Source organism: Ranitomeya imitator, chromosome 5 (assembly GCF_032444005.1).
Source record: "Ranitomeya imitator isolate aRanImi1 chromosome 5, aRanImi1.pri, whole genome shotgun sequence".
NCBI classification, from domain to species: Eukaryota; Metazoa; Chordata; class Amphibia; order Anura; family Dendrobatidae; genus Ranitomeya; species Ranitomeya imitator.
Genome location: NC_091286.1, coordinates 349637439 through 349664894, shown reverse-complemented (window position 1 = coordinate 349664894; position 27456 = coordinate 349637439). Strand labels below are relative to the sequence as shown.

At 41.8% G+C, this 27456-nt stretch overlaps 1 protein-coding gene across 1 annotated transcript in view; it reads left to right on the top strand.

Moving 5' to 3' along the window:
• BCKDHB (branched chain keto acid dehydrogenase E1 subunit beta) overlaps positions 1 to 27456 on the top strand; it is a 278964-nt gene that overhangs the window by 144587 nt on the left and 106921 nt on the right. Inside the window, exons 7-8 of the mRNA XM_069726451.1 lie at positions 6336 to 6433; positions 7735 to 7845. Of these exons, the coding sequence (XP_069582552.1) occupies positions 6336 to 6433; positions 7735 to 7845 (209 nt within the window). The remainder of the gene's footprint in view (positions 1 to 6335; positions 6434 to 7734; positions 7846 to 27456) is intronic.

Sequence of the window (27456 nt, the reverse complement as noted above, 5' to 3'; positions counted from 1 at the left end):
CGTAGCAGGAGCCATTGATACGACAGATGGGATGAGGTATTACTAGATTTTTTTTTACCGACATAGGACGCAAGCTTGACTGACCATGAAATCCTATCAGCCAGCACATTGACCATTTAAACCAGTAATATCTATGATCTCATAGAAAGGAATAGTTTATATGTTCCTTTTGCTGTGTTTTTACGAATAGTGTCTGCATTTATTACATTTCGTGTGAATACTTTGTTTTGTATAAATTGTTGTTGCGTTATGATTTCACAATTGCTCCATGAATTTATTTTGATTTTTGCACCCATTTGCGGCAAATTGAATGGTTGTTTAAGCCCTATGGCTTTCTGCTCCATTACTTAATAATTAATATGTATGTGAATTAGATTTGCTTTTTTCCCTATAAAAAAATGACTTTACTTTTAAACACAACATTTTGTTCATGTTACATCTGTACAGAAGAAGGGAAGGTCACTGCCATCTACGTTGATTTGTGAGAAATGATTATAAGTGATTCATGGTTGGTTCTCACATCTACACGGCTCTATAAACATCTAAAACAGACTGACCATGAATGAGAGAATGACTGATATTAAGTAGAACATTCAGCAGGGTGAGGAATAACTATTGCATAACTATTTTCATTTATTTTGATGGGTTAAGGTTATAGAAATTCATGGCATACTATCTTACTAGGTTAGAAAGTTGTTGTTTGAAAGTGGAAATGAAATGTATTTAAGGGTTTTTATAATCTAACTTGCTATAATGATCACTGTTTTATAGTGTAGGGATTTCTTTAAAAGCTTTGGACACCTAGTTGTTATGGTTTAAAAACAAACTTTCAGTTCGTGTTTTGTCTGATCTTCATTTCCTTTTTAGACCCCCCTGATATACAGTTTCTAATTTTGGTTCTAGTTTCAGACTTTTCTTTTGAGATTAACGTGTATCCAGGGTGCTGCTGTCTTCACTAATCCACATGAATCTGCAAAGCGTTAGTCCTTAAGTGATTTTTTCCCTTGATTTGCTTTACTCTCTACTTCCTGTAAGTTTTCTCTGCCCTCCCTGAGAAATAGATGCTTTCTCCACTGTAAACACTCTGATCCGTCATATGCAACACTCCCCCCCCCCCCCCCCCCAACCTGCTGCAATCTCATGTGCTGATGTACGGGAAATAAAGAGCAGAGAGAGCTGTAAAGGTATATGTATACGTTGAGTATTTGGATGCAGTCATTTCTGCACCATTTCTGCATCTCTTGGCGGGAAAAAATGCAATGCTGCATTTTCGATGCATTTTTTCATTTGTTTTTTTACAAGCATTTTTTCACCCCAGTGAACCCTATAGAGATAGATTGCTAGATATAGATACAGTCATAGACCTATAATTGCACAAACTCCCCCCATATAATAAAGTTGCACCCTATGGAGCTTATAGGACAGATTTCTTTAAATTATTAAATGAAAAAGAATGACATGGGGTCCTCCTTAATTTTTGTAACCAGCAAAGGTAAAGCGGACAGCCGAGAGCTGATATTGTCAGGCTGGAAAGGTCCCTGGTTATTGGGCCCTTCCCAGCCTAGAAATACCAATACGCAGCCGCCAGAGAAGTGGCCATTACATGAGATGCTCCAATTCTGGCACTTCGCCTTTCATAGAGTGGTGATTCTCACTTGCCTGATTTCAAAGGCTAAAAATAATGCTTCCCCTCCAAAAACAAGGGACATACGGTGTGCGACATGAACGGATATTACTGGTTACTAGCGAAGCTCAGATCTTGGTGCTGGAATAAAACATGGACCTAAAAATTGCCTCCCTGCCGTCCGGAAACTGTGCCGCGGGACGTGAAGCGCATATTCCGGGTGCATCTTTTTTTTTTTTTTTTTTAAGTTTTTAAGGGCATTTGCCATTTCTTGACTTTGGCTGATTCTATAAAGGGGTAACTTAGACTGCAGAACTTGTATTGTTGTGTTAACCTCCTGCTTGAGTGGATTATAATTTGTGCATGTTCTTGAAGTTCCTCTCTGCCACATAGTCCGACCCATGAACTGTACACCCCGTGGTCCCTGATGAATGTACTGCCTTATGTTGCAATGATCCATATCCTCCAAATCTACAGTTTGCCAGGACCATTGTGAAGCTGGTACAGAAGTGGAATTCCTAGCTTGTAGGAAACCTTGGCTCTACATAGTACGGTGCATTAAGCTTTCATCACTTGGCTGCATTATTCATGCTGTCCTGATTCCCTGCTGATAGGTTAGGAGCTGGTTTGCATTCTCATTTCTGCCAATAAGGATGTAATTATAAAGAATCAGGAGGAAAGATGAGTCACCTTGACATTCTCCAGCTCAGGCGAGTAATCGAGACTCTTCGATGATGTCTTTTGACCTTTTCTGTGTACCTTATTGTACCACATATGACATGCAGAAAGTGATGGCGGAATGAATAGAACTTGCATCAATGGTTGCTATGGTGAAAAGGAAGCCGCAAGTGTTTGCTAATATGATAACACATTCATTTTTCCAGAGCTTGCGCAGATATAAATGAATCACATTTCGTTAGCATTTTTCTGTTTTTTTTTTTTTTTGTTTTTTTTTTTCATGATATAATTCTAGTTTATGCACTGTATTTTTGTGGCTTCTTTATCTCTTATATTACTCATACTACAGCACATTCAGTGCTAAAATCTTGCTGGAAAAACTATTGGTCCTTTTTTTTCTGTGTTTTTTTTTTGCGATAGTTCATAACTTATTGATGAACAAACATTCTTTTATTGTAAAACTGCTTTGTTTTTTTTATTATCCGATTGCCAAAGCTCAAGCAATGCCTTGGATCTACTTTAAAACATAATTGTATGTTCACACAAAATGATTATTACATGCAGAATTAGCATGGAAGATAAATCCACTTAAAATCCACCTCTTGTTGACTTCAATGGAAAATCTGTATTAATGTTTAAACAATTCACTTTTCTTTTTAATGCAGATTTTAAGACCATGTTATATGGACGTGACAGATCACTTATTTAATCAGATTCTGTAGTAAAAAAGATGGTGAGTTCACATGTAAATTATTGCACATTCAATTAGACTAGTCAACAGTTAGGTACAGAAATATTTGGACAGTAACACAAGTTTTGGCATTTTAGCTGGTTACCAAAACATATTCAAGATAAAGTTATATAATCAATATGGCCTTAGAGTGCAAATTCTCATCTTTAATTCATTCACATCCTAATCCTAACTGGATTAATGGTTCAGGAATTACAACTCTTTTTAATATGTAGTTGCCTCTTTTTCAAGGGACCAAAAGCTATTTAATGAACTGCATGGGCTATTCACTCGTTAATCCCTAATCAATTAAGCAGGGAAAAGGTCTGGTTCTGAATCCAGGTGTAGCATTTGCATTTCGAAGCTGTTGCTGTGAACACACAACATGCGGTCAAAGGAGCTCTCAATGGAAGAGAAACAGACCATCATTAGTCTGAAAAAAGGAAACTTATCACAGAGAGAGCAGAAATGTTAGTAGTTGCCAAATCAACAGTTTGGTACATTCTAAAAAATAAATAAATAAAAGTGCACTGATAAGCTTGGGAATTCAAAAAGGCTTGGACGTCCGCAAGGATAATTTTCAGTTTGTTACTTTTTCCTTTCGGCTTGGCCGCAGTGCCCATGGTTTTTACAAAGGTCATTACTCCAGTAATGGCACTGCTGTGGACCAGAGAGATTGTCATGATTCCTTACCTGGATAACATTCTCATCAAAGCTCCTCCTTACTCAACAAAATAAACTTTGAGCCTATAGGTGGTCTAGGACACCTTTGTAAGCTTCGGGGAATTTATAAACAGGGCAAAGTCCTCTCTGATTCTGGCATGGTTGCTAAATTTTCTGGTGATTAATATTTGACACTGTCCAGGCAAGAGTATTGCTCCCAGAGGAGAACATATCCGCTGCTCAGTCCAGTATCCAGATGATACAAGCAATGATGAGCCCCCTGAGCTTCTGCATGAGATTCCTGGGCAGAATGGTGGGGGCTTTCCAAGTTGTTCCATTTGCGCAGTTTCATTCAAGACCTCTGCAGAACCCCCTTCTGTTGTTTAGATTGGTCAGTGCATTCTGTGGATTGGCTTATTTCTTATATCCTATATCTGTTAGTCTCTCGGATGGTGGCTAGCATCACCTCTATTATATCAGTTGTTCTTTCCACCTTACTCAGTGGCTGGTACTGGCGAGAGACGCCAGTCTCCTCAGATGTAGAGCAGTCTTCCATCATTTCTGTGTTTATGGCTAATGGGAGGGGGGATGCTCCCTATCAACGCATTGAAACTCAGAGCTGTCCTCTTATCACTTCTTCATTGGCAATACATGCTCTCGGATTTACTCATACACATTCAGTCTCACAATGCCCCTGCGGTGGCACATATCAACTATCAGTTCGGAACTCTGAGTCGATCATCCATAGCAGAGGTCTCAAGGATTTTTGAATGGAAGGAAGAAAAAGTACTGTTGATCTCCGTGATTCATATCTCTGGAGTGGACAACTGACCCATGGATTTTCTGAGCTGCAAGGGATTATCCACAGAAGAGTGGTCACTTCAAATAGATTGACATCTGAAGTGCCCTACCAGAAACCAATCTAATGGCATCCAGGCTAAACTACAAGAGGTATTCAGGTTTGTGACCAGATTTTGAGATCTACTGGCGGTCACGATCAACGTCTTGGCAATCTCAATGGTCTTTGTTCACTCTCCCATACCTGTTTCCACCTTTGTCCTTGCTACTGAGACTTCTGAAGAAGATCAGGCCAGAGAGGATTCCTGTCATGTTCGTCGTTCCAGATTGGCCTCAAAGATCCTGATATGCGGACATGATGAACCTTCTGACAGATATTACATGGGCTCTTCCGAAACATCCAGATCTTCTTTTCCCATGGTCTGCTCTTCCATCAGAATTCCAAAAGACCAGTTTAACAGTGTGGCTGTTGAAGGCACGAATTTTGAAGGCTTCATGACTGTCTGATATAGTTATCCAGACTATTTTTAGGGCACGAAAGCCCTTCCTGTTGCATGTCTACCATCGTACTTGGAGGGTCTACTTTTGTTGGTGTGAGTCCAGCAACATTGCTCTAATATACTTTTTCTTGCCAGTGCTTCATCCCTTTTTGCAGTCAGGTCTGGATACGGGACTGCTTAGCTTCCTAACGGGTCTGGTGTCTGCCATGACTATTCTATTTAAAAGATTTGACTTCTAATGTGGAGGTTAAACTTCTCTCCAGGGGGTGGTATATGCTAGACTGTCATTTTGGCCATTGTTGATACTTTGGCTTTCTATCTTGTTTTGTAGGAGCTTCAGGGCTCACCGTTTGACCAAGTTAAAGACATCTTGCCTTTCCATCTCCTGTAAAGTGGATTTTCTTATAGATCTTGTCTCCATTAGTTGGGTTTTCTGGCTGGCTGCTTTCTCATGTTGTATTTCTTACATCCTCCTGTACAAGGTGAGGTCTCGGCCTGTTCCGTCTTTTCTTCCATACGTGGTCTCTTGTTTCCACCTACCTTAGCAAGGATGTTGTCTTACCTTCCTTCTGCCCTCCCTCTCATCCTATGGAGTGACCTTTACACAAGCTGAACATGATTAGAGCCGTGCAGCGCTACTTTTCAGCCACCGCTCCATTCAGACCTTCAGATATCCTTTTTGACATCTCAGAAGGCCAGCACAAAGGCCTGGCCACCTCTAAGGCTAGTTTCACACAAGCGTTTACCTGATCTGATTGGCGGGGTGTCTGACCCCGACCAATCAGACATTGGTGACCTATCCTAAGGATAGGTGATCAATGATAAAGCAGTGGACAACCTCCTTAAGGTATGCCCTGGTATTTATAAAAAGCTTAACGTGGACAGTCTGGCTGCCTTTCTTCCAGCTCTGGACTTTTTTTTATGAGATTCGATTTGAAGAGCTGCTTCTATTTAAATGTGATTGATTTGGGAAGGTGAACACACTGATGACCATGACACTTACGGAAAGTGGGAAAATATTATGTTTTTTGGTTTGCATGGTGCGAAAAGAAGGAAGGAATCGGGTCTGAAGAGGACAAGCAGATTCTGGATGAAGATGTGAAATATTGGATTGCTTTTATAGTTGTGTACACTATCTATCTGTCTGAACTTTAATGAAGCATAATACTGAACGTTTACATTTTGTAAGGATAGTCATGTTTTTCAGTGAGGGAGTGTATATCTGGCCAGATAATTTAATGTCTTCCATAATCTTATGTCAATATATCAGGAAGTAACTAGATCTGAAATTGGCAGTATGGTTTAATTCTTTTTTTTTTTTTTTCTCCTTTTTTTTTTTTAGTTGAGCAAGTTCCTGTGGAACCATACAACATCCCTTTGTCGCTGGCTGAGGTGGTTCAGGAAGGAAGCGATGTTACTTTATTATCTTGGGGTACTCAGGTTAGTATACCACGCTAACTTGATAATTTTCAGACCCGACATAGAACTGAATGAAGAGAGCGCACATTCATGGCCACTCCTATTTAAGGCAGCATTTGTGGACTGTACAAGTTCTATTCAACATTTTTAGCATATCCTATCAATGTTTCTTGAAAGTCTCTGGTGGGATAACCCCTGTAACATTGTTATATGGATACTATAACATATGTGACTTGGGTATAAAGTTACCGTACTTATTTCTTACTTGTCTTATAGAGCTTGAATTTTTGAACAGCCCCAAAGACTAAAATGGTTACTTGTTCTATCCATGAAAAACGTGCATGAATCATGGATATCTGAATGAGGCCGATCGTTGACTATTTACAGTATTAATTAGCTGCTGTATGATGATGGCTTCCAGGTAGCAACACATTTTTTATTTTTTGTTGCACAAAGTAAAAATAAACCAATAAAAAAATGGCAATGAAGACTTGCTTCCAAGATGGATTTTACGTTGGCTATATAGCTAAGTGGACCTCTAGTTTCATACCCCCGTTGTGTTTCAGAGCAGCAGAATGGGGGCTTACAGAAGAACAGCTTCTTTTTAGAATCTAATACTACACCGAGCCCACTCAAATTAATGCGTTGAGCCTTCTAGAATATTAACTTTCCTTAGCAGAGTGTTTGTGCTTTGACTCATAAAGGGGAGATTCTGCTGAGACTATCCAACTCTGTGAAGTCCATATTTCCAGGCTCAGACTGGCCCACAGGGGAACAGGTGAATCTCTCGGTGGGCCCTCCCCCCTATTCACAATGAGGAGCAGATGGCTCAATACACTTGATTCCCTATGTATAGATAAAGGGAGCATCTCTTCAGTCAATCATAATGCACAGTTTGATTGTATAGAAGCAGATGTAAATTTGTGAACGAGGATAATGTAATATGTGCATGTAGATGAACAGTGGGCACCAGAGTCAAATAAATGTATGTCTGTTAGAGGAAATGAAGAGTTCCTAAATTAAGATACTGTAAAAGAAAACAAAAAAAAAACTCCCAGTAATATTTAGATGCTTATTTTTTTTTTTTTACAGTTGGTTATATAAAATAGTGCTCATGAGCTAAAATATGAATAATTATTTCACTGGATATGAAAATGTCAAACTATGATATGTGTGTCCCTGTAATGAACAAAATTGGATGCCTGTTACCTTCCGCCTCTCTGGATTTAATTTACCTCCGGTATGATTTTGGCACTTGTTAACCTTTTCATTTTTATGTGATGACTTGTTTTTGCTGACATGTAGCCGAATGTTCTTTTTAGGTTCATGTTCTACGTGAAGTTGCATCTATGGCCCAAGAAAAACTTGGCTTATCCTGTGAAGTGATCGACTTAAGAACTATTTTGCCATGGGATATTGAAACAGTCTGTAAGGTAAGCAATGGGGCATCATGAGAATATTGGAGCAATCGGGTACTTGGAAATCGGCAGGAAGTATTCAATATGTCTTAAAAGAAAAATGGCATTTAAAACTGGAAAGAGCTAGATTTTGACTCTAATACAATGAGAAGTCTGTGTGTTATTAAGCTCAATTGTACATGAAACAATGGATTTCTTTTACTCATACTGTTCATTTAGGTTGGTTATTTATGAGGTCAATGAACCACTTAATGATTAGTAAAGTTATAACAAAAGCAGCCTGGTTCTGATGATAGATAGCATCATGGCTGAATTATAGTAAAAGCATCAGTTAAGCAGGTTCCTCCACCCCAAAATTCCCTCAAATTATTCACAAACATTCAAAGCAACAAAACAAGAGTTTGAAAAGGTTTTAAGTGTATTATATGCTACAAAACTCTATCACCTACCTACAGCGTAACTTGCTGATCTCTTGGGGTATCACCATTGAGACCTCTATGGATCCTGAGAACATGGATATGAAATGCTCCACTGTAATAAATCAGAATTTTCTTCTATGACTCCGTTCCAACTGGGCATTTCAAAGCCCCATCCTTTGTATCAGAGTGAGTCTCCAGCAATCAGCAAGTTATTACCTATGGATAACACTTTAAGGCCATGTTACTCCTTTAATGTAATCATTAAGTTGCCATATAGTCTGATTATGCTTGTCAGCACATTCCTTGTTGATAGATTACTTTATGCTTCCGACAATTATAATTGTTAGGCCTGCATAAACAATGTGAACAGTAGGCAATCAATAGTTTTTCTTATTCAATAGTTGATCACTGCCATGTTTACCTGGCTCAGTGATCGGAAGCAAACTCTCTTACAAATAATTGTTCAAGTAGTTATCGGCCCACAGAAAAGGGCATGTTAAAATTCTACCGCACTGAGGCTGATTTGTCGTGTTTATCAAGATCGTGTGAGGGGAGCGGTTCTTAGAACATAATTTCGCTAACCTTACAGTGTTACGGGTAGCATGAAAATATGCAAAATATTCTACGAGCTTGTTCTCTGCTCAAAGTTTTTTCTTTACTCAAAAATACCGCAATACCAGGCATAAGTGATCTGAAACCTGCTCCTATGAAAACTATGTTTTTTGTAACTCTTGGATGGTGTTGATTCTCTTTGTTGAGGTCCACATAGTGTAAGGGGTCAGAAGTGTCCAATTCATTATAAAGCCTTGAGCAATGACTAGGGATTTGAGCCAAACAGAAGACACACCCACCTGTAAACGTCCATCAGTGTTTTGGAGAGATTGAAGATAGCTTTATTTCACTCATCAAAAACCATTCTTTTACTTTCTTTAACATGTCTCAGGCGAAGTAATTGTATAGTAACTATTATATTGTACCTTGTAGTGCAGTACCATAAAACACTGTACAAGAAATACCTCTACTCTACACATTGTACCCTTCACCAATCTCTTTTTAATAAATTTACACATGTCTAGGAAGAGGCAACAGGACAGTGATAGTGTCACAATATATAACAACCCAACAGGGGTCGGTCAGGGGATGGCACTGCACACACACACGACGGGATGGAAATGGGGAGAGGAAGGCCCTACTGATAGGGAAATGAGGGATGGACACCTCCTGCTCAAACCTGAGCCTGTCCCTAAACTCCCCCAACGCCCTAAGTGGGTCCTTTCACCCACCGCCGTCAGGAACCTCTTCTCTCGCTGTCACCTCACACTGCACTGGCTAGTGCACTGGCCCTCAAGGGTGCTTGCCTAACCACTGCAGATAGAACAACACAGGGGACAGTGACAAATACGAGACATACAAGGAAAAAACACCAAACTTGGCTTAATAGCCTTCTCTGCTGCAAAGCACCGCACAGCAGAGGAAAGGCACCCAGACCACGAACTCCACAAAACCAGCTGATTCACCACTGCAGCTACCAAGCTCCTTACTCCAGGCTTGGTCGACATAGATTGCTCTATCACAGACAGTCAGTTGATGCATCAGGAGACAATTTAAAGGATGGTGGGAGTGGTCACCACCCGCATCAGCTGACCTAGCCACTCTGCGATTGCAACAGGTTTCCAGCAAGGGAAACTGACATTAACCCCCGCTGGTCCTGAATAGTGATGAGCGAGTATGCTCATTCTTTAAATTTCTCCAAGCATGCTAGTGTGGTCTCCCGAGTATTTCGGCGTGCTCGGAGATTTAGTTTGTGTCGACACAGCTGCATGATTTGTGGCTGCTAGACAGCTTGAATATATGTGGGGATTGCCTAACAAACCGGCAATCCCCACATTTATTCAAGCTGTCTAGCAGCCGCAAATCATGCAGCTGCGTCAACATAAACTAAATCTCCGAGCACGCCGAAATACTCTAAGACAACCTGAGCTCATCAATAGTCCTGAAAGGAAAAAAGCTACATTTAAATCATAGTGGAACCAGAGCTGCCACGAATCCAAAAATGGATCGTGACAGATGGTATGGAGAGCAGGAAAATGTCAGGGGACAGCCGGATCATCATACAGATATTCACCTACTATTACCAAGTTGTCATTAACCAGCCAGGGAATCTCGCAGAGATCCCACCGCTGTATTTTTGCCTTCAATCGTCAGGACAATTACACAATTGACTGACAATTGATAGATGAGGCAGTAGCTGGTTTCGTTAATAGACAGGTTATTGTGTGCTTCCCCGAAAATGTATAGTATTTACCTGTCCAATTACAACCCAAGGTATTTACTTATATACTACTGTATGGTCACTATCAAGCTCCGCAATAACCCAAGAAAAACTAACACCACCAGTCGTCTTTACAGGCCGTTTGGACACCCATGTCTGGTAATGTATGGCCTTATGAGGCTTCAGGGATGCAGTTTATAGAGCAAAAGAAACAAAGCTATTATATTTTATATCCAAAACAGAAGAGAAAAGAGGCAGCACTCACCGATCTTCCGAGACAGGTAAATTTATTACTCACAATAAAATCTTCACGGCCGGGGGTGCTCAAATACTGAGTCTGGCAAGCCTGACGGCCGTTTCGCGCCTGACAGGTGCTTCTACGGGACTGACCCTTAGAAGCACCTGTCAGGCGCGAAACGGCCGTCGTCAGGCTTGCCACACTCAGTATTTGAGCACCCCCGGCCGTGAAGATTTTATTGTGAGTAATAAATTTACCTGTCTCGGAAGATCCATGAGTGCTGCCTCTTTTCTCTTCTGTTTTGGATTACTTCATTTGTCTATTCGGCCATAGCACCCGGAATCTGAGGACTACACCTCCACTGCAGGTGAGCAGTGCCAGCTAATTGACAGAGGCGTTGGTGCGGTCTAAAACCTTTGTTGTTTCATTATATTTTATATATTTAATCCGAAAAGTAAGTAATGTTTATAAAAATATACAAAAGTGGACCAACAATACAGTATATACAATCACATAAAATAAAAAGGGATAACGAAAGAAAAGTACTAGACCTGATGTCATGGAAATGTTGCTGATCTTAGTGTAGGGAAGCTCTCCTTTGAAAATTGTACAGAGTGAACTGTGTCTTCCTGGACTGACAAGGATTATAATTCTGAATCTATATTTATTAAATAAAAATAACTCCCTCATACCTCCCCTTGGTGAACTTACATGTGGGCTGGTCAATGAGATGTGGCTAGATCCCAAAATGTTATGAGACCCCCATTTTTCAGGATACCTGTTAACCTGGATGTCTCAGGCTGAAGATATTAATGCCATAATTTCCACATGATTTTAGTTTTCCATTGATAGGAAACATGGCATACTGTATATAGTCATCCATCTGTCCGATATTACTGTAATTCAGGGTTGATCGCAGGCCTCACCGCAATGTAATTACGTGAATTACGTTTGTCCCAGGCTCATGATGCTGAAAATGTCTCCTATAACTATAGGACCTATGCCTGTCACATAAAAAAACAATATACCTGGAATTTGATGCCAGAATGTCTGATATAATTCCTTTTGAATACCAGAAGAGTTTTCCCAGGATGTTTAAATTTGGCCTCAGGTGTACACTGGATTCGGACATTATCTGTTCTCCAGCAGATAACCTACTTTAATTACCTATTAACAGCTGGAGGTCGTAACTTAACAGGAGCCATGTGGAATGTTGAGTGCAAGCTCTTTTTTCCCTTCAGGTTTTGATGAAGACATGCTTCATTCTTCAATTATGAGGTGTCACGCCCCATCTTAAGAGATGGCTTTATGGATTTTGATCCCATTTTACCATTATAACAGAGACGCTAATGGTTATCATTGTCTCATAGCTTTATTTATGGCTAGCCACCACAGGCAAAGAGGAGGAAGGAGCAGGGAATCCGTATTGTTTATCAGCATAACTGCCTGTTGCAGTCTTGGTCATTTGAGAGGGCCACACATTTCCTGGAAAGCTACAAAGAGTCTTTAAAATGGTTCGTAAGTTGCAAAAATACCCTAATAGCCCCATGGATCCAATGGAAAACGTCCATCAAGTGCAGAACATAGACTGACCCTCCTTTGCAGCATTAATTTTTGTTCTAGAGTCACAAACAAAGGAGGATGACAGCATTGTGGTGGAATCGGGGAATTCTTTGCTTCCCAGCAAGGCTTCTTGTACTTGGTAATCAGTGACATTGGAAGGCCAGGCTTGTGCTGTGTTTTGAAGCCTTTCTTTACCCAGTAGTATTTTTGGCTGGCAATGCTGCAGGGCTAGTGTGGGTGGTTGATCATAGATAGTCTCTGTAACGGAGAAACGGGGTCAGTGGGTGCTCTCGTCCGCTGGCCCGGCTGTCTTTAGCAAGACTGCATGGACCACGGCTCATACCACTGAATGCCCGTTCTATCTCCCAGTGGGCAATACACTACACAGACAACACAGGGTTAAGGTAAAACAGTGTGGCAATACTTTATTGAACCACAGCACACAATAGCAAACAGAACAATCCCAACATGGCTGCAATTGCTTGATTACATGGGCGCATATAAAATATCACTGCGTCTCCACGTATTTCCAGTATGACATGATGTCAGAGCTCCCAGGGTCGCTACTCCATCTGTGGATGAACGCACAGAGAAGAGGTAACGACAAGCATAGGGAGATGACCAAGAACTGTCCATAGAGTCCATACAAGGTCCAAAGCCAGTTGACACGAGAGTCGCCACCTGGCTTATCTGACCATCTCCATGGAACCAGGCGACCAGCAGGTCCCAAACCTGGCTTTCTCCAAACATATCCATGGTTCAGAGATGGTCACTGGATCAGATCTGTGTCCTTCTAACCGGAGCCGAAAACCAATAGGTTGTTTCCTATGGAATCATAGATGAGTGTCCCTCGTGATGGTGCCATGATGAATTGGCTGCAGTCCTTTCTTCTGTCTGTAGTGTGGTTTGCAGAATGTCCGGCTGGGAGCTCTGTATTACTTCAGACTCCCAGGATGTGATCTCTGAGTCAAGGCATGTAAGCTATTTTTAGAATTACCCAGGGTCTTTCAGTCCAACATCAAGATAAGGTAAACCATGGTGATGGGATTAAGTAGCACTATTAGCATATAAGCACACATCAATAAACAAAGCTTAACCCACTCAATGTACAGTCACTATTACAGACTTAAGGCCCCTTCACATTTAGCGACGCTGCAGCGATACCGACAACGATCCGGATCGCTGCAGCGTCGCTGTTTGGTCGCTGGAGAGCTGTCACACAGACAGCTCTCCAGTGACCAACGATCCCGAAGTCCCCGGGTAACCAGGGTAAACATCGGGTAACTAAGCGCAGGGCCGCGCTTAGTAACCCGATGTTTACCCTGGTTACCAGCGTAAAAGTAAAAAAAAACAAACACTACATACTTACCTACCGCTGTCTGTCCCCGGCGCTCTGCTTCTCTGCACTCCTCCTGTACTGGCTGTGAGCACAGCGGCCGGAAAGCAGAGCGGTGACGTCACCGCTCTGCTTTCCGGCTGACCGACGCTCACAGCCAGTACAGGAGGAGTGCAGAGCACAGCGCCAAGGACAGACAGCGGTAGGTAAGTATGTACTGTTTGTTTTTTTTACTTTTACGCTGGTAACCAGGGTAAACATCGGGTTACTAAGCGCGGCCCTGCGCTTAGTTACCCGATGTTTACCCTGGTTACCAGTGAAGACATCGCTGGATCGGTGTCACACACGCCGATCCAGCGATGTCCGCGGGAGATCCAGCGACGAAATAAAGTTCTGGACTTTGTTCAGCGACCAACGATCTCCCAGCAGGGGCCTGATCGTTGGTCGCTGACACACAATAACCATTTCCTTAACGATATCGTTGCTGCGTCACAAAAAGCAACGATATCGTTAACGATATCGTTATGTGTGAAGGTACCTTTACACAGTATGTTAGATAGTATATCAGGGGGCAGTCTGTATTTTTGACCCTCCAGACATAAACACTTAAATTCACAAGCCAATATACAGATAAAAAAACAGTTCTTTTGTTTATGCAAAAACGTAGCTGTCTAGGTAATTAAGATACAATCTGGTTTCTTCACAGTCTCCAATTCCCAATGACCTTAAGGTACCTTCACACATAACGATATCGTTAACGATATCGTTGCTTTTTGTGACGTAGCAACGATATCGTTAAGGAAATCGTTCTGTGTGACAGCGACCAACGATCAGGCCCCTGCTGGGAGATCGTTGGTCGCTGAGGAAAGTCCAGAACTTTATTTCGTCGCTGGACTCCCTGCAGACATCGCTGGATCGGCGTGTGTGACACCGATCCAGCGATGTCTTCACTGGTAACCAGGGTAAACATCGGGTTACTAAGCGCAGGGCCGCGCTTAGTAACCCGATGTTTACCCTGGTTACCAGCGTAAAAGTAAATAAAACAAACACTACATACTTGCCTACCGCTATCTGTCCCCGGCGCTCTGCTTCTCTGCACTCCTCCTGCACTGGCTGTGAGCGTCGGTCAGCCGGAAAGCAGAGCGGTGACGTCACCGCTCTTCTTTCCGGCCGCTGTGCTCACAGTCAGTGCAGGAGGAGTGCAGAGAAGCACAGCGCCGGGGACAGATAGCGGTAGGTAAGTATGTAGTGTTTGTTTTTTTTACTTTTACGCTGGTAACCTGCGCTTAGTAACCCGATGTTTACCCTGGTTACCCGGGGACCTCGGGATCGTTGGTTGCTGGAGAGCTGTCTGTGTGACAGCTCTCCAGCGACCAAACAGCGACGCTGCAGCGATCGACATCGTTGTCGGTATCGCTGCAGCATCGCTGAGTGTGAAGGTACCTTTAGTGTACATAGATGGTAATTTATCACAACTAATATCATGGAAAGTTGTAGAAGTTCCCTGTGGCAACTAAATATACAGATTTATTTTGTTTGTATTCCAGAGGATCTTTGAAAACTGACAGTAGCAGCCTGGTTGGTAGTTTCTTCAAGTAAACCATTTTTCTTTGCACCAGTTTTGATTGACCCTAGATCAATGAATGCCATTAGATTTAATCATCCATAGAAACAACATGATAATGCAGCAATCCATGTCCCGTGACTGTCAGTGTCATGGGATATTGTCCCTATGGATGACAGCCCCATTGTAAATGTCTGTGTTTTGATAGGTTTATTTTTTACATTTTTTACGTTCTACAATGCTTCACATCAAATTTGTAATAGTTAGAAAACACCTTCAACAAAATATTGTGAAAAGCAATACATGGGAATAATAAAACATAACCTTTAATAGGTCATCTATAATAATACATCTAGTCATAAACAAAAGAGCAACCAGATTTATTGTTTTGGGGTTGTATGAATGTTTTTATTGCACCCATTGGATATTGGTGTGCTTTATTTTGTCACATTATTAATTATTATAATAGTGACATTTATCCCATGGTGCTTTTCATGTGAAAAGGGGTATCTATAACTTAAAAAAAAAAAAAAGTACAATAATCTTGGACAACACGAGTCACGAACAGAAGGAGAGAGGAGTCTGTCCGCAAAGGCTCAGAATCTACAAACATGCCTGTTTGTTAGTTTTATTCTATTGTTATAGTGTTGGTCTTTTTGTCTATGACCATGTTTATTATTTTAAATGACCTAATAAAGGTTATATTTTAATATTTTCATGTATTGCTTTGCACAACATTATAATGATCGGTGGGCCATCTGTTTACAATATTTATCTTCGATTTATACCCCTACAACAAAATCCAGCGAAAGTCAAAATGATTTATAAAAAAAAAAAAAAAAAAAAAATTCAGAAAAATTAAACCGCTACATACATGCCAAAACTACCATCAGTAGATTACATGCGCCAAGAATGTAGACTTGTTCCATTGACCTATGTTGCTGCTTGCTCCAGTTTTTGCTTTGATTTTTTTTTCTTCATTTCTCTCCTTGAGTATCCCATCTGGAACGCATCTAAGAAAGCCGTAAAACACTGGCTGTTACTTGTTTAGATTGGGTACAACATTTTCTGCCTAGTATATTTTTTCCTGTTCTGCAGAATAGCCAGAGATTTTATTGTGTTTTTCTTTCCTAGCCACTGTCCACATAATTACAAATCTACTCTTTAGGTTTCCTCTTCCTATGAGCCAGTGTTTTCCGTTTCCTTCTTTGTTTCTTTTCTTTTTTTGTTGGAGTCTTAGCAGAGATCCCTTCCTCCTTTGTGCTCCTTTATTATGAGCTTAATAGCTGACGTTGGCGGTGGCCTGCTTCTCTTTTTAGATTAGATCTCGTTTATAAATGAATTTTTCTGATTAGTGAAACTTTTACCAGCTAATATATGAGAATTTATTAGTTGCCTTGTGACGATACAAGGTTGTAAAGTGGTTGCCTACTACAAAGTCCTTGCCCGTTAATGGGATTCAACATGTAGATAAAGTAACTAATAATGGATCCGACATGATCTTTTCTATATGTTACTTGGGTGGGAAAGGAAAATGAATGATCGATATTCTGCCTTACCAACTTGACTACTAACTACAATTCAGATGATGCTTTTTTTCTCCTACATTTCGAGTTCAGTAAGATTTTACATGAAAGAATATTTTAGTACAACTTAAAAGCATATGATGTACCCCAAAAATAAAGCGTCCTCATTTTAATGTTACATTACATCTTATCTACGTACCTCGCATCTCCCATGGAATAAATTAATTGTAGTTATCAGATTTATTATATCATCATTTTCTTATAGGGAATTTTAAAAAGTAGCATTTGTAGTACTATTAAAATGGAGTGATGTGCAGAAAAAAATTGCCAATAGTGTGGGCACATGGGGAAAAAAATACCTATCCAACAGGATGATGGTCCTTGTGCTGAGACCCATGTGATCAGCTGTTAATAAAAGGGAAAGTGGACAGCATTTGTTGATCTTTTTTGTAGCATTGTATTGAAGAATAAAAATTGAAAATTGACGGTATTATCCCATTTTTTTCTGTATCAGTGGGATGTACCGTAGGTTCCTACAAATCCATATACCCTTAAAGGGCATCTTAAAAGAGGTTGTCAGATGCAATCCCTTTAAGTATGCATGTAAAAACAAAGCTAAACATAAAGTCCCCATTCCTTAAGGTACCTTCACACTGAACAACTTCACAACGATATCGCTAGCGATCCGTGACGTTGCAGCGTCCTGGATAACGATATCGTTGTGTTTGACACGCAGCAGCGATCTGGATCCTGCTGGGAGATCGTTGGTCGGAGCAGAAAGGCCAGAACTTTATTTCGTCACTGGATCTCCCGCAGACATTGCTGAATCGGCGTGTGTGACGTCGATTCAGCGATGTCTTCACTGGTAACCAGAGTAAACATCGGGTTACTAAGCGCAGGGCCGCGCTTAGTAACCCGATGTTTATCCTGGTTACCAGTGTAAATGTAAAAAAGACCAAACACTACATACTTACATTCCGGTGTCTGTCGCGTCCCCCGGCGTTCTGCTTCCCTGCACTGACTGAGCGCCGGCTGGCCGTAAAGCACAGCGGTGACGTCACCGCTCTGCTTTACGGCTGGCGCTGACACAGTGCAGGGAAGCAGAACGCCGGGGGACGCAACAGGAATGTAAGTATGTAGTGTTTGGTTTTTTTTACATTTACACTGGTAACCAGGGTAAACATCGGGTTACTAAGCGCGGCCCTGCGCTTAGTAACCTGATGTTTACCCTGGTTACCCGGGGACTTCGGCATCGTTGGTCGCTGGAGAGCTGTCTGTGTGACAGCTCTCCAGCGACCACACAGCGACGCTGCAGCGATCGGCATTGTTGTCTAGTTCGCTGCAGCGTCGCTAAATGTGACGGTACCTTTAGACTTAATCTAAGAGTGCAAATTGTCATAGTGTGTACATTTGGCTATAATTACATTGTATTTATGGCTCCTGTTTGTCATCACAATTGGCTTATGGACACGCAAGCGAATAAATAATCAGTCCCATTATTATCCAGAAAAGTGAGTGGATTTTTTTCTCATTTGTCATGCGTTTGCAGTTCATATAAAATCAGTTTTTGCTTTTTGTTACAGAAGCTATTAATCATTTACAGTTTCCTATGTTACAGAATTGCAATGTAATTAGTAAATATCAGTTGACATCCAATTTTTTTTCTCGACCCCATAAACTAGAATGGGTGAGTCTCATCTTATTTGAGTCAAATCGCATCATACTGGACTTTTTTTTTCCACAGACCGATTCTGTCAGTGGAAAAAGGGCCATCAGCCCTGCCTCATTGAATATCATTGGTCCGAGTGCTATCCGATAAAGTGGGACCCCTGTATTAGTGACTGACTGAGGCCCTAGTGAAAGAGTCTTAAGGGTATATTTCAATAGGATCAACTCTCCTAATCCGTATATATGGGCATGTAGGTCATAGGACGCGAAATAAAATGATACCATGATATCTGCGATCCGATGTCGTATTCCAGAGAAATCCACATTTTTAAAAGAAGGAATATAGTATTTAAGAAGGGGCTGTTTGAGTACTGGAACACCCCCTGTAACAATTTCCCTGCTAAAAAGCTTTCTAGTCTCTTGTTTAGATTAAGATAATCTAATATTTTCCAAATCACCTGTAGGGAGCAATATATTTTAGCAGACAAGAAAACTGTTTTTATAAATAATTGCTTAATTACTAATTAATCTCTGCCAGGAGGGTGAGAAACTGAGAGTGAGGGGAAACCAGGCATTTTTTCCCCTTGCTGCTTCGGTGTCATTCTTATTGTGCTGACATTATGTCAATACCAAATTTATACAGGTTTTTTTTTTTTTTTTGGTTCAGTGCTTTTAAAACTAATCTTGAACATAAATAATTAAAATATGGTTTGTCATCATTTTTTTGAAACCCATAACTTTTTTCTGTCTGGTCTGTGGGGTTGTTTTAACCCCTTTCTGCCAATGGACGTACTATTCCGTCCATGTGGGGTGGGCCCTACTTCCCAAGGACGGAATAGTACGTCCAGCGCGATCGGCCGCGCTCACGGGGGGAGCGCGGCCAATCGCGGCCGGGTGTCAGCTGCCTATCTCAGCTGACATCTGGCACTATGTGCCAGGAGCGGTCACAGACCGTCCCCGGCACATTAACCCCCGGCACACCGCGATCAAACATGATCGCGGTGTGCCGGCGGTACAGGGAAGCATCGTGCAGGGAGGGGGCTCCCTGCGGGCTTCCCTGAGCCCCCCGCAGCAAACCGATGTGATCGCGTTGCTGCGAGGGTCTGCTCACCTCCCTCCCTGCTCCAGGCCCGGATCCAAGATGGCCACGGCATCGGGGTCCTGCAGGGAGGGAGGTGGCTTCACAGAGCCTGATCAGAGCAGGTACTGTGAAGCCTGCAGTGCTGCAAGTCAGATCGGTGATCTGACAGAGTGCTGTGCAAACTGTCAGATCACCAATCTGTGATGTCCCCCCCTGGGACAAAGTAAAAAAATAAAAGAAAAATTTCCAAATGTGTGTAAAAAAAAAAAAAAAAAAACCTAAATAATGAAAAGAAATATATATATTATTCCCATGAATTCATTTCTTTATCTAAATAAAAAAACCAAACAATAAAAGTACACATATTTAGTATCACCGCGTCCGTAACGACCCAACCCATAAAACTGGCCCACTAGTTAACCCCTTCAGTTAACACCGTAAGAAAAAAAAAAAACGAGGCAAAATACAACGCTTTATTATCATACCACCGAACAAAAAGTGGAATAACGCGCAATCAAAAAGACAGATATAAATAACCATGGTACCGCTGAAAGCGTCATCCTGTCGCGCAAAAAACTAGCTGCCATACAGCATCATCAGCAAAAAAATAAAAAAGTTATAGTCCTCAGAATAAAGCGATGCAAAAATAATTATTTTTTCTATAAAATAGTTTTTATCATATAAAAGCGCCAAAACATAAAAAAATGATATAAATGAGGTATCGCTGTAATCGTACTGACCCGAAGAATAAAACTGCTTTATCCATTTTACCAAACGCGGAACGGTATAAACGCCTCCCCCAAAAGAAATTCATGAATAGCTGGTTTTTGGTCATTCTGCCTCACAAAAATCGGAATAAAAAGCGATCAAAAAATGTCACGTGCCCGAAAATGTTACCAATAAAAACATCAATTCGTCCCGCAAAAAACAAGACCTAACATGACTCTGTGGACCAAAATATGGAAAAATTATAGCTCTCAAAATGTGGTAACGCAAAAAATATTTTTTACAATAAATAGCGTCTTTTAGTGTGTGACGGCTGCCAATCATAAAAATCTGCTAAAAACCCGCTATAAAACTAAAACAAACCCCAATTCATCACCCCCTTAGTTAGGGACAAATTAAAAAAATTAAAAAATTTATTTATTTCCATTCTCCCGCTAGGGTTAGGGCTAGGGTTGGGGCTAGGGTTAGGGCTAGGGTTAGGGTTGGGGCTAGGGTTAGGGCTAGGGTTAAGGCTACAGTTAGGGTTGGGGCTAAAGTTAGGGTTAGGGTTTGGATTACATTTACGGTTGGGAATAGGGTTGGGATTAGGGTTAGGGGTGTGTCTGGGTTAGAGGTGTGGTTGGGGTTACCGTTGGGATTAGGGTTAGGGGTGTGTTTGGATTAGGGTTTCAGTTATAATTGGGGGGTTTCCACTGTTTAGGCACATCAGGGGCTCTCCAAATGCGACATGGCGTCCGATCTCAATTCCAGCCAATTCTGCGTTGAAAAAGTAAAACAGTGCTCCTTCCCTTCCTAGCTCTCCCGTGTGCCCAAACAGGGGTTTACCCCAACATATGGGGTATCAGCGTACTCAGGACAAATTGGACAACAACTTTTGGGGTCCAATTTCTCCTGTTACCCTTGGGAAAATACAAAACTGGGGGCTAAAAAATAATTTTTGTGGGAAAAAAAAGGATTTTTTATTTTCACGGCTCTGCGATATAAACTGTAGTGAAACACTAGGGGGTTCAAAGCTCACATCATATCTAGATGAGTTCCTTAGGGGGTCTACTTTCCAAAATGGTGTCACTTGTGGGGGGTTTCTACTGTTTAGGTACATTAGGGGCTCTGCAAACGCAATGTGACGCCTGCAGACCATTCCATCTAAGTCTGCATTCCAAATGGCGCTCCTTCCCTTCCGATCCCTCCCATGTGCCCAAACGGTGGTTCCCCCCCACATACGGGGTATCAGCGCACTCAGGACAAATTGGACAACAACTTTTGGGGTCCAATTTCTCCTGTTACCCTCGGGAAAATACAAAACTGGGGGCTTAAAAATAATTTTTGTGGGAAAAAATTTTTGTTTTATTTTTACGGTTCTGCATTATAAACTTCTGTGAAGCACTTGGTGGGTCAACGTGCTCACTACACCTCTAGATAAGTTCCTTAGGGGGTCTACTTTCCAAAATGGTGTCACTTGTGGTGGGTTTCAATGTTTAGGCACATCAGTGGCTCTCCAAACGCATCATGGCGTCCCATCTCAATTCCAGTCAATTTTGCATTGAAAAGTCAAACGGCGCTCCTTCCCTTCCGAGCTCTCCTATGCGCCCAAACAGTGGTTTACTCCCACATATGGGGTATCAGCGTACTCAGGACAAATTGTACAACAGCTTTTGGGGTCCCTTTTCTCCTGTTACCCTTGGTAAAATAAAACAAATTGGAGCTGAAGTAAATTTTTTGTGAAAAAAAGTTAAATGTTCATTTTTATTTAAACATTCCAAAAATTCCTGCGAAACACCTGAAGGGTTAATAAACTTCGTGAATGTGGTTTTGAGCACCTTGAGGGGGTGCAGTTTTTAGAATGGTGTCACACTTGGGTATTTTCTATCATATAGACCCCTCAAAATGACTTCAAACGAGATGTGGTCCTTAAAAAAAAAAATGGTGTTGTAAAAATGAGAAATTGCTGGTCAACTTTTAACCCTTATAACTCCCTAACAAAAAAAATTTTGGGTTCCAAAATTGTGCTGATGTAAAGTAGACATGTGGGAAATGTTACTTACTGAGTATTTTGTGTGACCTATCTCTGTGATTTAATTGCATAAAAATTCAAAGTTGGAAAATTGCGAAATTTTCAACATTTTCGCCAAATTTCCATTTTTTTCACAAATAAACGCAGGTAATATCAAAGAAATTTTACCACTATCAAAAAGTACAATATGTCTCGAGAAAACAGTGTCAGAATCATGGGGATCCGTTGAAGCGTTCCAGAGTTATAACCTCATAAAGGGACAGTGGTCAGAATTGTAAAAATTGGCCCGGTCCATAACGTGCAAACCACCCTTGGGGGTAAAGGGGTTAACAAGGTGCATACTGGGGTTTTTCCTGGGACTGCCATTTCATAGTAACATAGTTAGCAAGGTCGAAAAAAGACATTTGTCAATCCAGTTCAGCCTATATTCCATCATAATAAATCCCCAGATCTACGTCCTTCTACAGAACCTAATAACTGTAAGATACAATATTGTTCTGCTCCAGGAAGACATCCAGGCCTCTCTTGAACCCCTCGACTGAATTTGCCATCACCACCTCCTCAGGCAAGGAATTCCAAATTCTTTCTGCCCTAAACAGTAAAGAATCCTCTTCTATGTTGGTGGAAAAACCTTCTCTCAATGCTAGAAGTTTTCAGTTAATGGTATGCTCTTGCTTTGGGGCAGAACTGTAGGCATAGTCTTGTCTTCCTGCTCTAAGCCAGAGAAATCAAGGAAAGACCGGTCTACACGTTGCCCCGAAACACAAACAGTCTGTCTCTATGATGAGGAACATGTTTGTATTTTGGGGGCGTCCTGTGGGAAGGTCTTTCCTTGGTTTATCTGTCCCAACGCAGGGGCATCTCATTAACTGAAAACTTCTAACACTGATTGCTCAAGAACCACAAAACAAATTTCTTCACCCCAGGCATTATTTTAATCAGTGTAACAGCGGCAATGTGACAGTGTCTGTAGTTTACTTGGCAAAATCCTGCTGAGAGATTCGCTATACACCTTTTCTTCATAATGGCCTTTGTCCAGATCAATCAAGTCCAGAAAACTGTACAAGACGGTGAGTCAGACAGTTTATTGCATCCTATGTCTGTCTGACAATCCTTTACAGAACTAGAAGTATGTGTCTAGTATGGGGTTTATTAGTTAGTCTGAAAATGTCAAAATGTCAAGGTTTTTTTTTTCCGTTCATGTAGATCATGATATTAAAAAAACTAACTTTTTTTAATAAATGTGTTTTTTTTTTTTTTTTTTTTTTTAATAGGTTTTTTTTCTGCTGTCCTTTTTGTTTCTGTTTGATGTATGGATACAATTGTTTTTGTAATTTTGACATTTCACAATAAAGATGATTTGTAATCTCACTGAGCATCTGCAAATATCAAGTCAAAGGTACATGTTGTATTTTGTCCTATGGGGCTTTCAGAGTCATCCAACGGAACCTGAAGATGTACATTCCACCGAGCTCCATGTGCCTATAGGGCTTGTAGACTAATGTGATATGCAATACAAGAACAGGCTGGTCATGTTATTTTTATAATGTGATCTTTTGGTTTTTAATAATATATGCAGCAAAGCGTAGACCTACAAATTACAATTTCTTTGAAGTGCCCAGAATCATTAGATTTGTCATGTTGCCATACCGTCACTTTTTTGAATAGCCTTGGCAAACCAAGCAGCACATGACTCTATTTTCCCTTTTGAATATAACACACTTTCATAGTGCTCCCCTTGTGTGGCACACAGTAATATAGAGATGAGCGAGTATTTCAATGTTCGGTTCGGATTACGATCACCGAATTTGCAATATTCACCGATTAATTCATCGAATATTTACCGAACATAAGCAAATGCCATTCCGCTCAATTGGAGGCAAAAAAAAGAATGAAAAACACCTTGTAACAGCTCATATGCTGCCAAAACACATCAAATGAGCGACAGACACCAGGAAAGTGGCCTCATTTCATCCACTGTACAAATTTTAGCATGGAACTGCAGCAGTCAGCCAGTCATGAGGTCTGGGACAGCATTTACAGCTTTCAATTGATCTTCACAGTAAGATGAGGTGGGTGAGGGATCGATGTAGACTCCCTTTGCTGGGAGCCCTGATACCACATGCAACACCTTTACTTGCTTTCATGCTGAGCCACACTCAGGTGGCACAAATTCTTATTATTTTGTAGACTACCATTGTCAGAAAAATATAAGGATTGTAATACGGGTAGTTGAGTCCAAGGAAGTGGAGGCCTGACTGTGTTGGAGGCCTACTGCTACAGGCAACACGCATGAAGGAGACCCAACCAGGAGTGTTTACATTTCCAAAAATTATTGGCAGACACCACCAAAGTGGCATCAATTTCACCACAGTAGAAATAGTATAATAGGGACCGATAGGTCTTCCACTACACCCGATACAGCAGAGGGACACCCAACCAGGTGTGTTCACATTTTAAAAAATGAGGGCCTGACACCACCAAAGTGGAATAGCTGTCATGAGAATAGAAATATTATAATTGGGACTGATACGTCTTCAACTACAGCTAATCCAGCAGATGTAGACCAACCATGACTGTTCACATTTCCACAAATTTGTGTTAACATCAGCAGCAGCAGGCACAGGAGGCACAGAAGCCACACTAAAGAAATCACAGAGTGCAGTTATGTGACATTAATGCATCACATTAAAAATGCAATATCAACTAGTCTGTACAGTCTGCGATTGGGGTGCAAAAGTCCTTGGAAATCCATGACTTGTTCATCTTTATGAGAGTTAGGCAGTCTACACTTTCAGGGGACAGCCGGCTGTGCTTATCCGTCAGGATACCTCCAGCAGCGCTGAAGACACATTCTGAGGGAACGCTAGCTGCTGGGCATGATAAAACTTCCAATACGTGTGAGGAGAGCTCAGGACACTCATCCACTTTGGAAGACCAAAATGTGACAGGGTCCAAACGCTCCCTGACGGTATTTATATTCAGTTCTAGATACTCCTGCACCATCCTCTCCATTAGTTCACCACGTGTAAATCTTGGACTCTGTTGTGCTGGTGCATGAGTTGGTCTAAAAAAGTGTCAAAGGACTCACAGAAATTGCCTCTTTCACTTCCACCACTGCTGCTAATGTTTTGGCATTGAAGTGTTGGAGGTTGGAAGTCTAGAGCTGTGATGTGAACTGTGTGCTTCACTGCTGCGGAAAAGTTTTCTTAAGGTTGTGTAGAAGTGTGTTTCAATAGTCCAGCATTCGCTGGTCCCTTTCTAGGGCAGGAATCATCTGGCAAAATTTGGTTTTATAACGTGGGTCTAACCCAGTAGGTGGCAACCCAGTAGACAGCAGTATTCCTAACCATAAATATACGGGGATCATTTTGCAGATAGTGCAACAAGAAGGCACTCATATGTTAGGCTCTACCATGAGGTCCAAGCCCATGCTGTGTTGGTGGCTGAGTAACAATGATTCTTGTTTCCTCTGTACCCTCCTGCCAACCACGAACAACAGAGAATTATCCTCTTCATCTGTCGGTTGTTCGCCCATCACTTCTTACTCCTCCATTTGTTCCTCCGATCTTACACCTTCGATAAGTTTGCCGGTTATCACCAGCCCTCCTCGATCGCAGTAATTCACCCTCCCTTGGCACTTGCCTGTGTGACGACAGTTTTGAACTTAACGAGACAATGTTAATCCTTCTGCATCCTCCTGTGCTTTCTTCCCTTGTTCTGGGACCACCATCTCCTCCCGCAGGCTATTCAAAATCTGCTCCAGCATATAGATGACCAGAATAATGATGCTGATGACTGCGTCGTCAGCGCTAACCATCTTAGTAGCCATTTCAAAACTCTGCAGAAGGGTGCAGAGGTCCTTAATCTGTGCCCACTCTGTAAATGTGATATGCACCACTTCCGTACTGCATTGGCCCAGGCTATATGACATGACATACTGCATCAGGGCTCGTTGCTGTTGAAACATGTGCAGAGTAGAATTTCAACGTGTCGCACATCATATATCAACCTGTTAACTGGCATGGACAAAGACCTCTGTATCGATGTAAGTCGGTGACCAGAGGAGTGCGAATGGCGGAAAAGAGCACACAGCTTACGTGCTTTCTGGAGCAGCTCACCCTTTCCAGGATAGTGGTGGTGAAAACGCTGTACCACCAGGTTGAGGACATGAGCCATGCTAGGCACATGCGTGAGCTTACCTTGCCGTAGGGCCGCCACCAGGTTTGCACCATTATTGGACACCGCCTTCCCTGGATGCAGGTTCAGTGGAGACAGCCATTGATCAAACTCAGCATGGAGAGCTGTCCACAATTCTTCAGCTGTATGACTGCAATCTCCAAGGCATATCCATTTTAATACTGCCTGATTGTGGTGAGCCCCGGCTGCGCATTACGGAGGTGGTGGGGATTCGCTCTTCACTGTTGGAACGCGTGTCTCATTAAGGCAGAGGTTGAGAGTGCAGGTGGAGGCCCTAGAGGAGGCAGAATCAGTGGATGAAGTGTTAAATGTTGAGGTTTGTCCTGCAAGCCTTGGGGATTCCAAGACTTGTGTAGCAGGGCCTGTCCCCACAGCCACCAGAGTCACCCAGTGCCCAGTCAGCAAGATATAACACCCTTGGCCATGCTTACTCGTCTTAGGGTCTGTGGTGAAATCCACCCTGGCGTACAGAGATTTTCTCAAGGAACGGGTAATGTTGTCTGCTACATGCTAGTGTAGCGCAGGCACAGCTTTGTTAGAAAAGTAATGGAGACTGGGTAATTGATACTGGGGGACTGCAATGGCCACCAGCTTTCAGAAACTGTCTGTATCTACCAGGTGGAAAGGCAGCATTTCCATGGCCAACAAATTGGAGATGGTGGAGTTCAACCTCTTAGCTTTGTCATGCGTAGGAGGAAATAATCTTTTATGTGACCACAACTGCGGAACCGTAGACTGGCTACAGTGCTGTGAGAGGGCGGAATATGGTGAACCGGACATACTGCTGGACTGTGAGAGGTGCAGGTGGAGATGTTACGGTGGATTGAGAGACTTGTGGTGTGCTCATTCTCTGAGATCGGTCAAAAACAGCAGGCATGTCCGCTTCCGTTACAGCTGAAGGCGGGCTCTCAGTCAGCGTGACTACAGCAGGTAAAGAACCCGAGGATCTGCGGTCGAAGACTTGCATCTCAATAGTTGGTACGGTAACAGAGGAGGAAGAAGCAGCAGATGTGATTGATGGG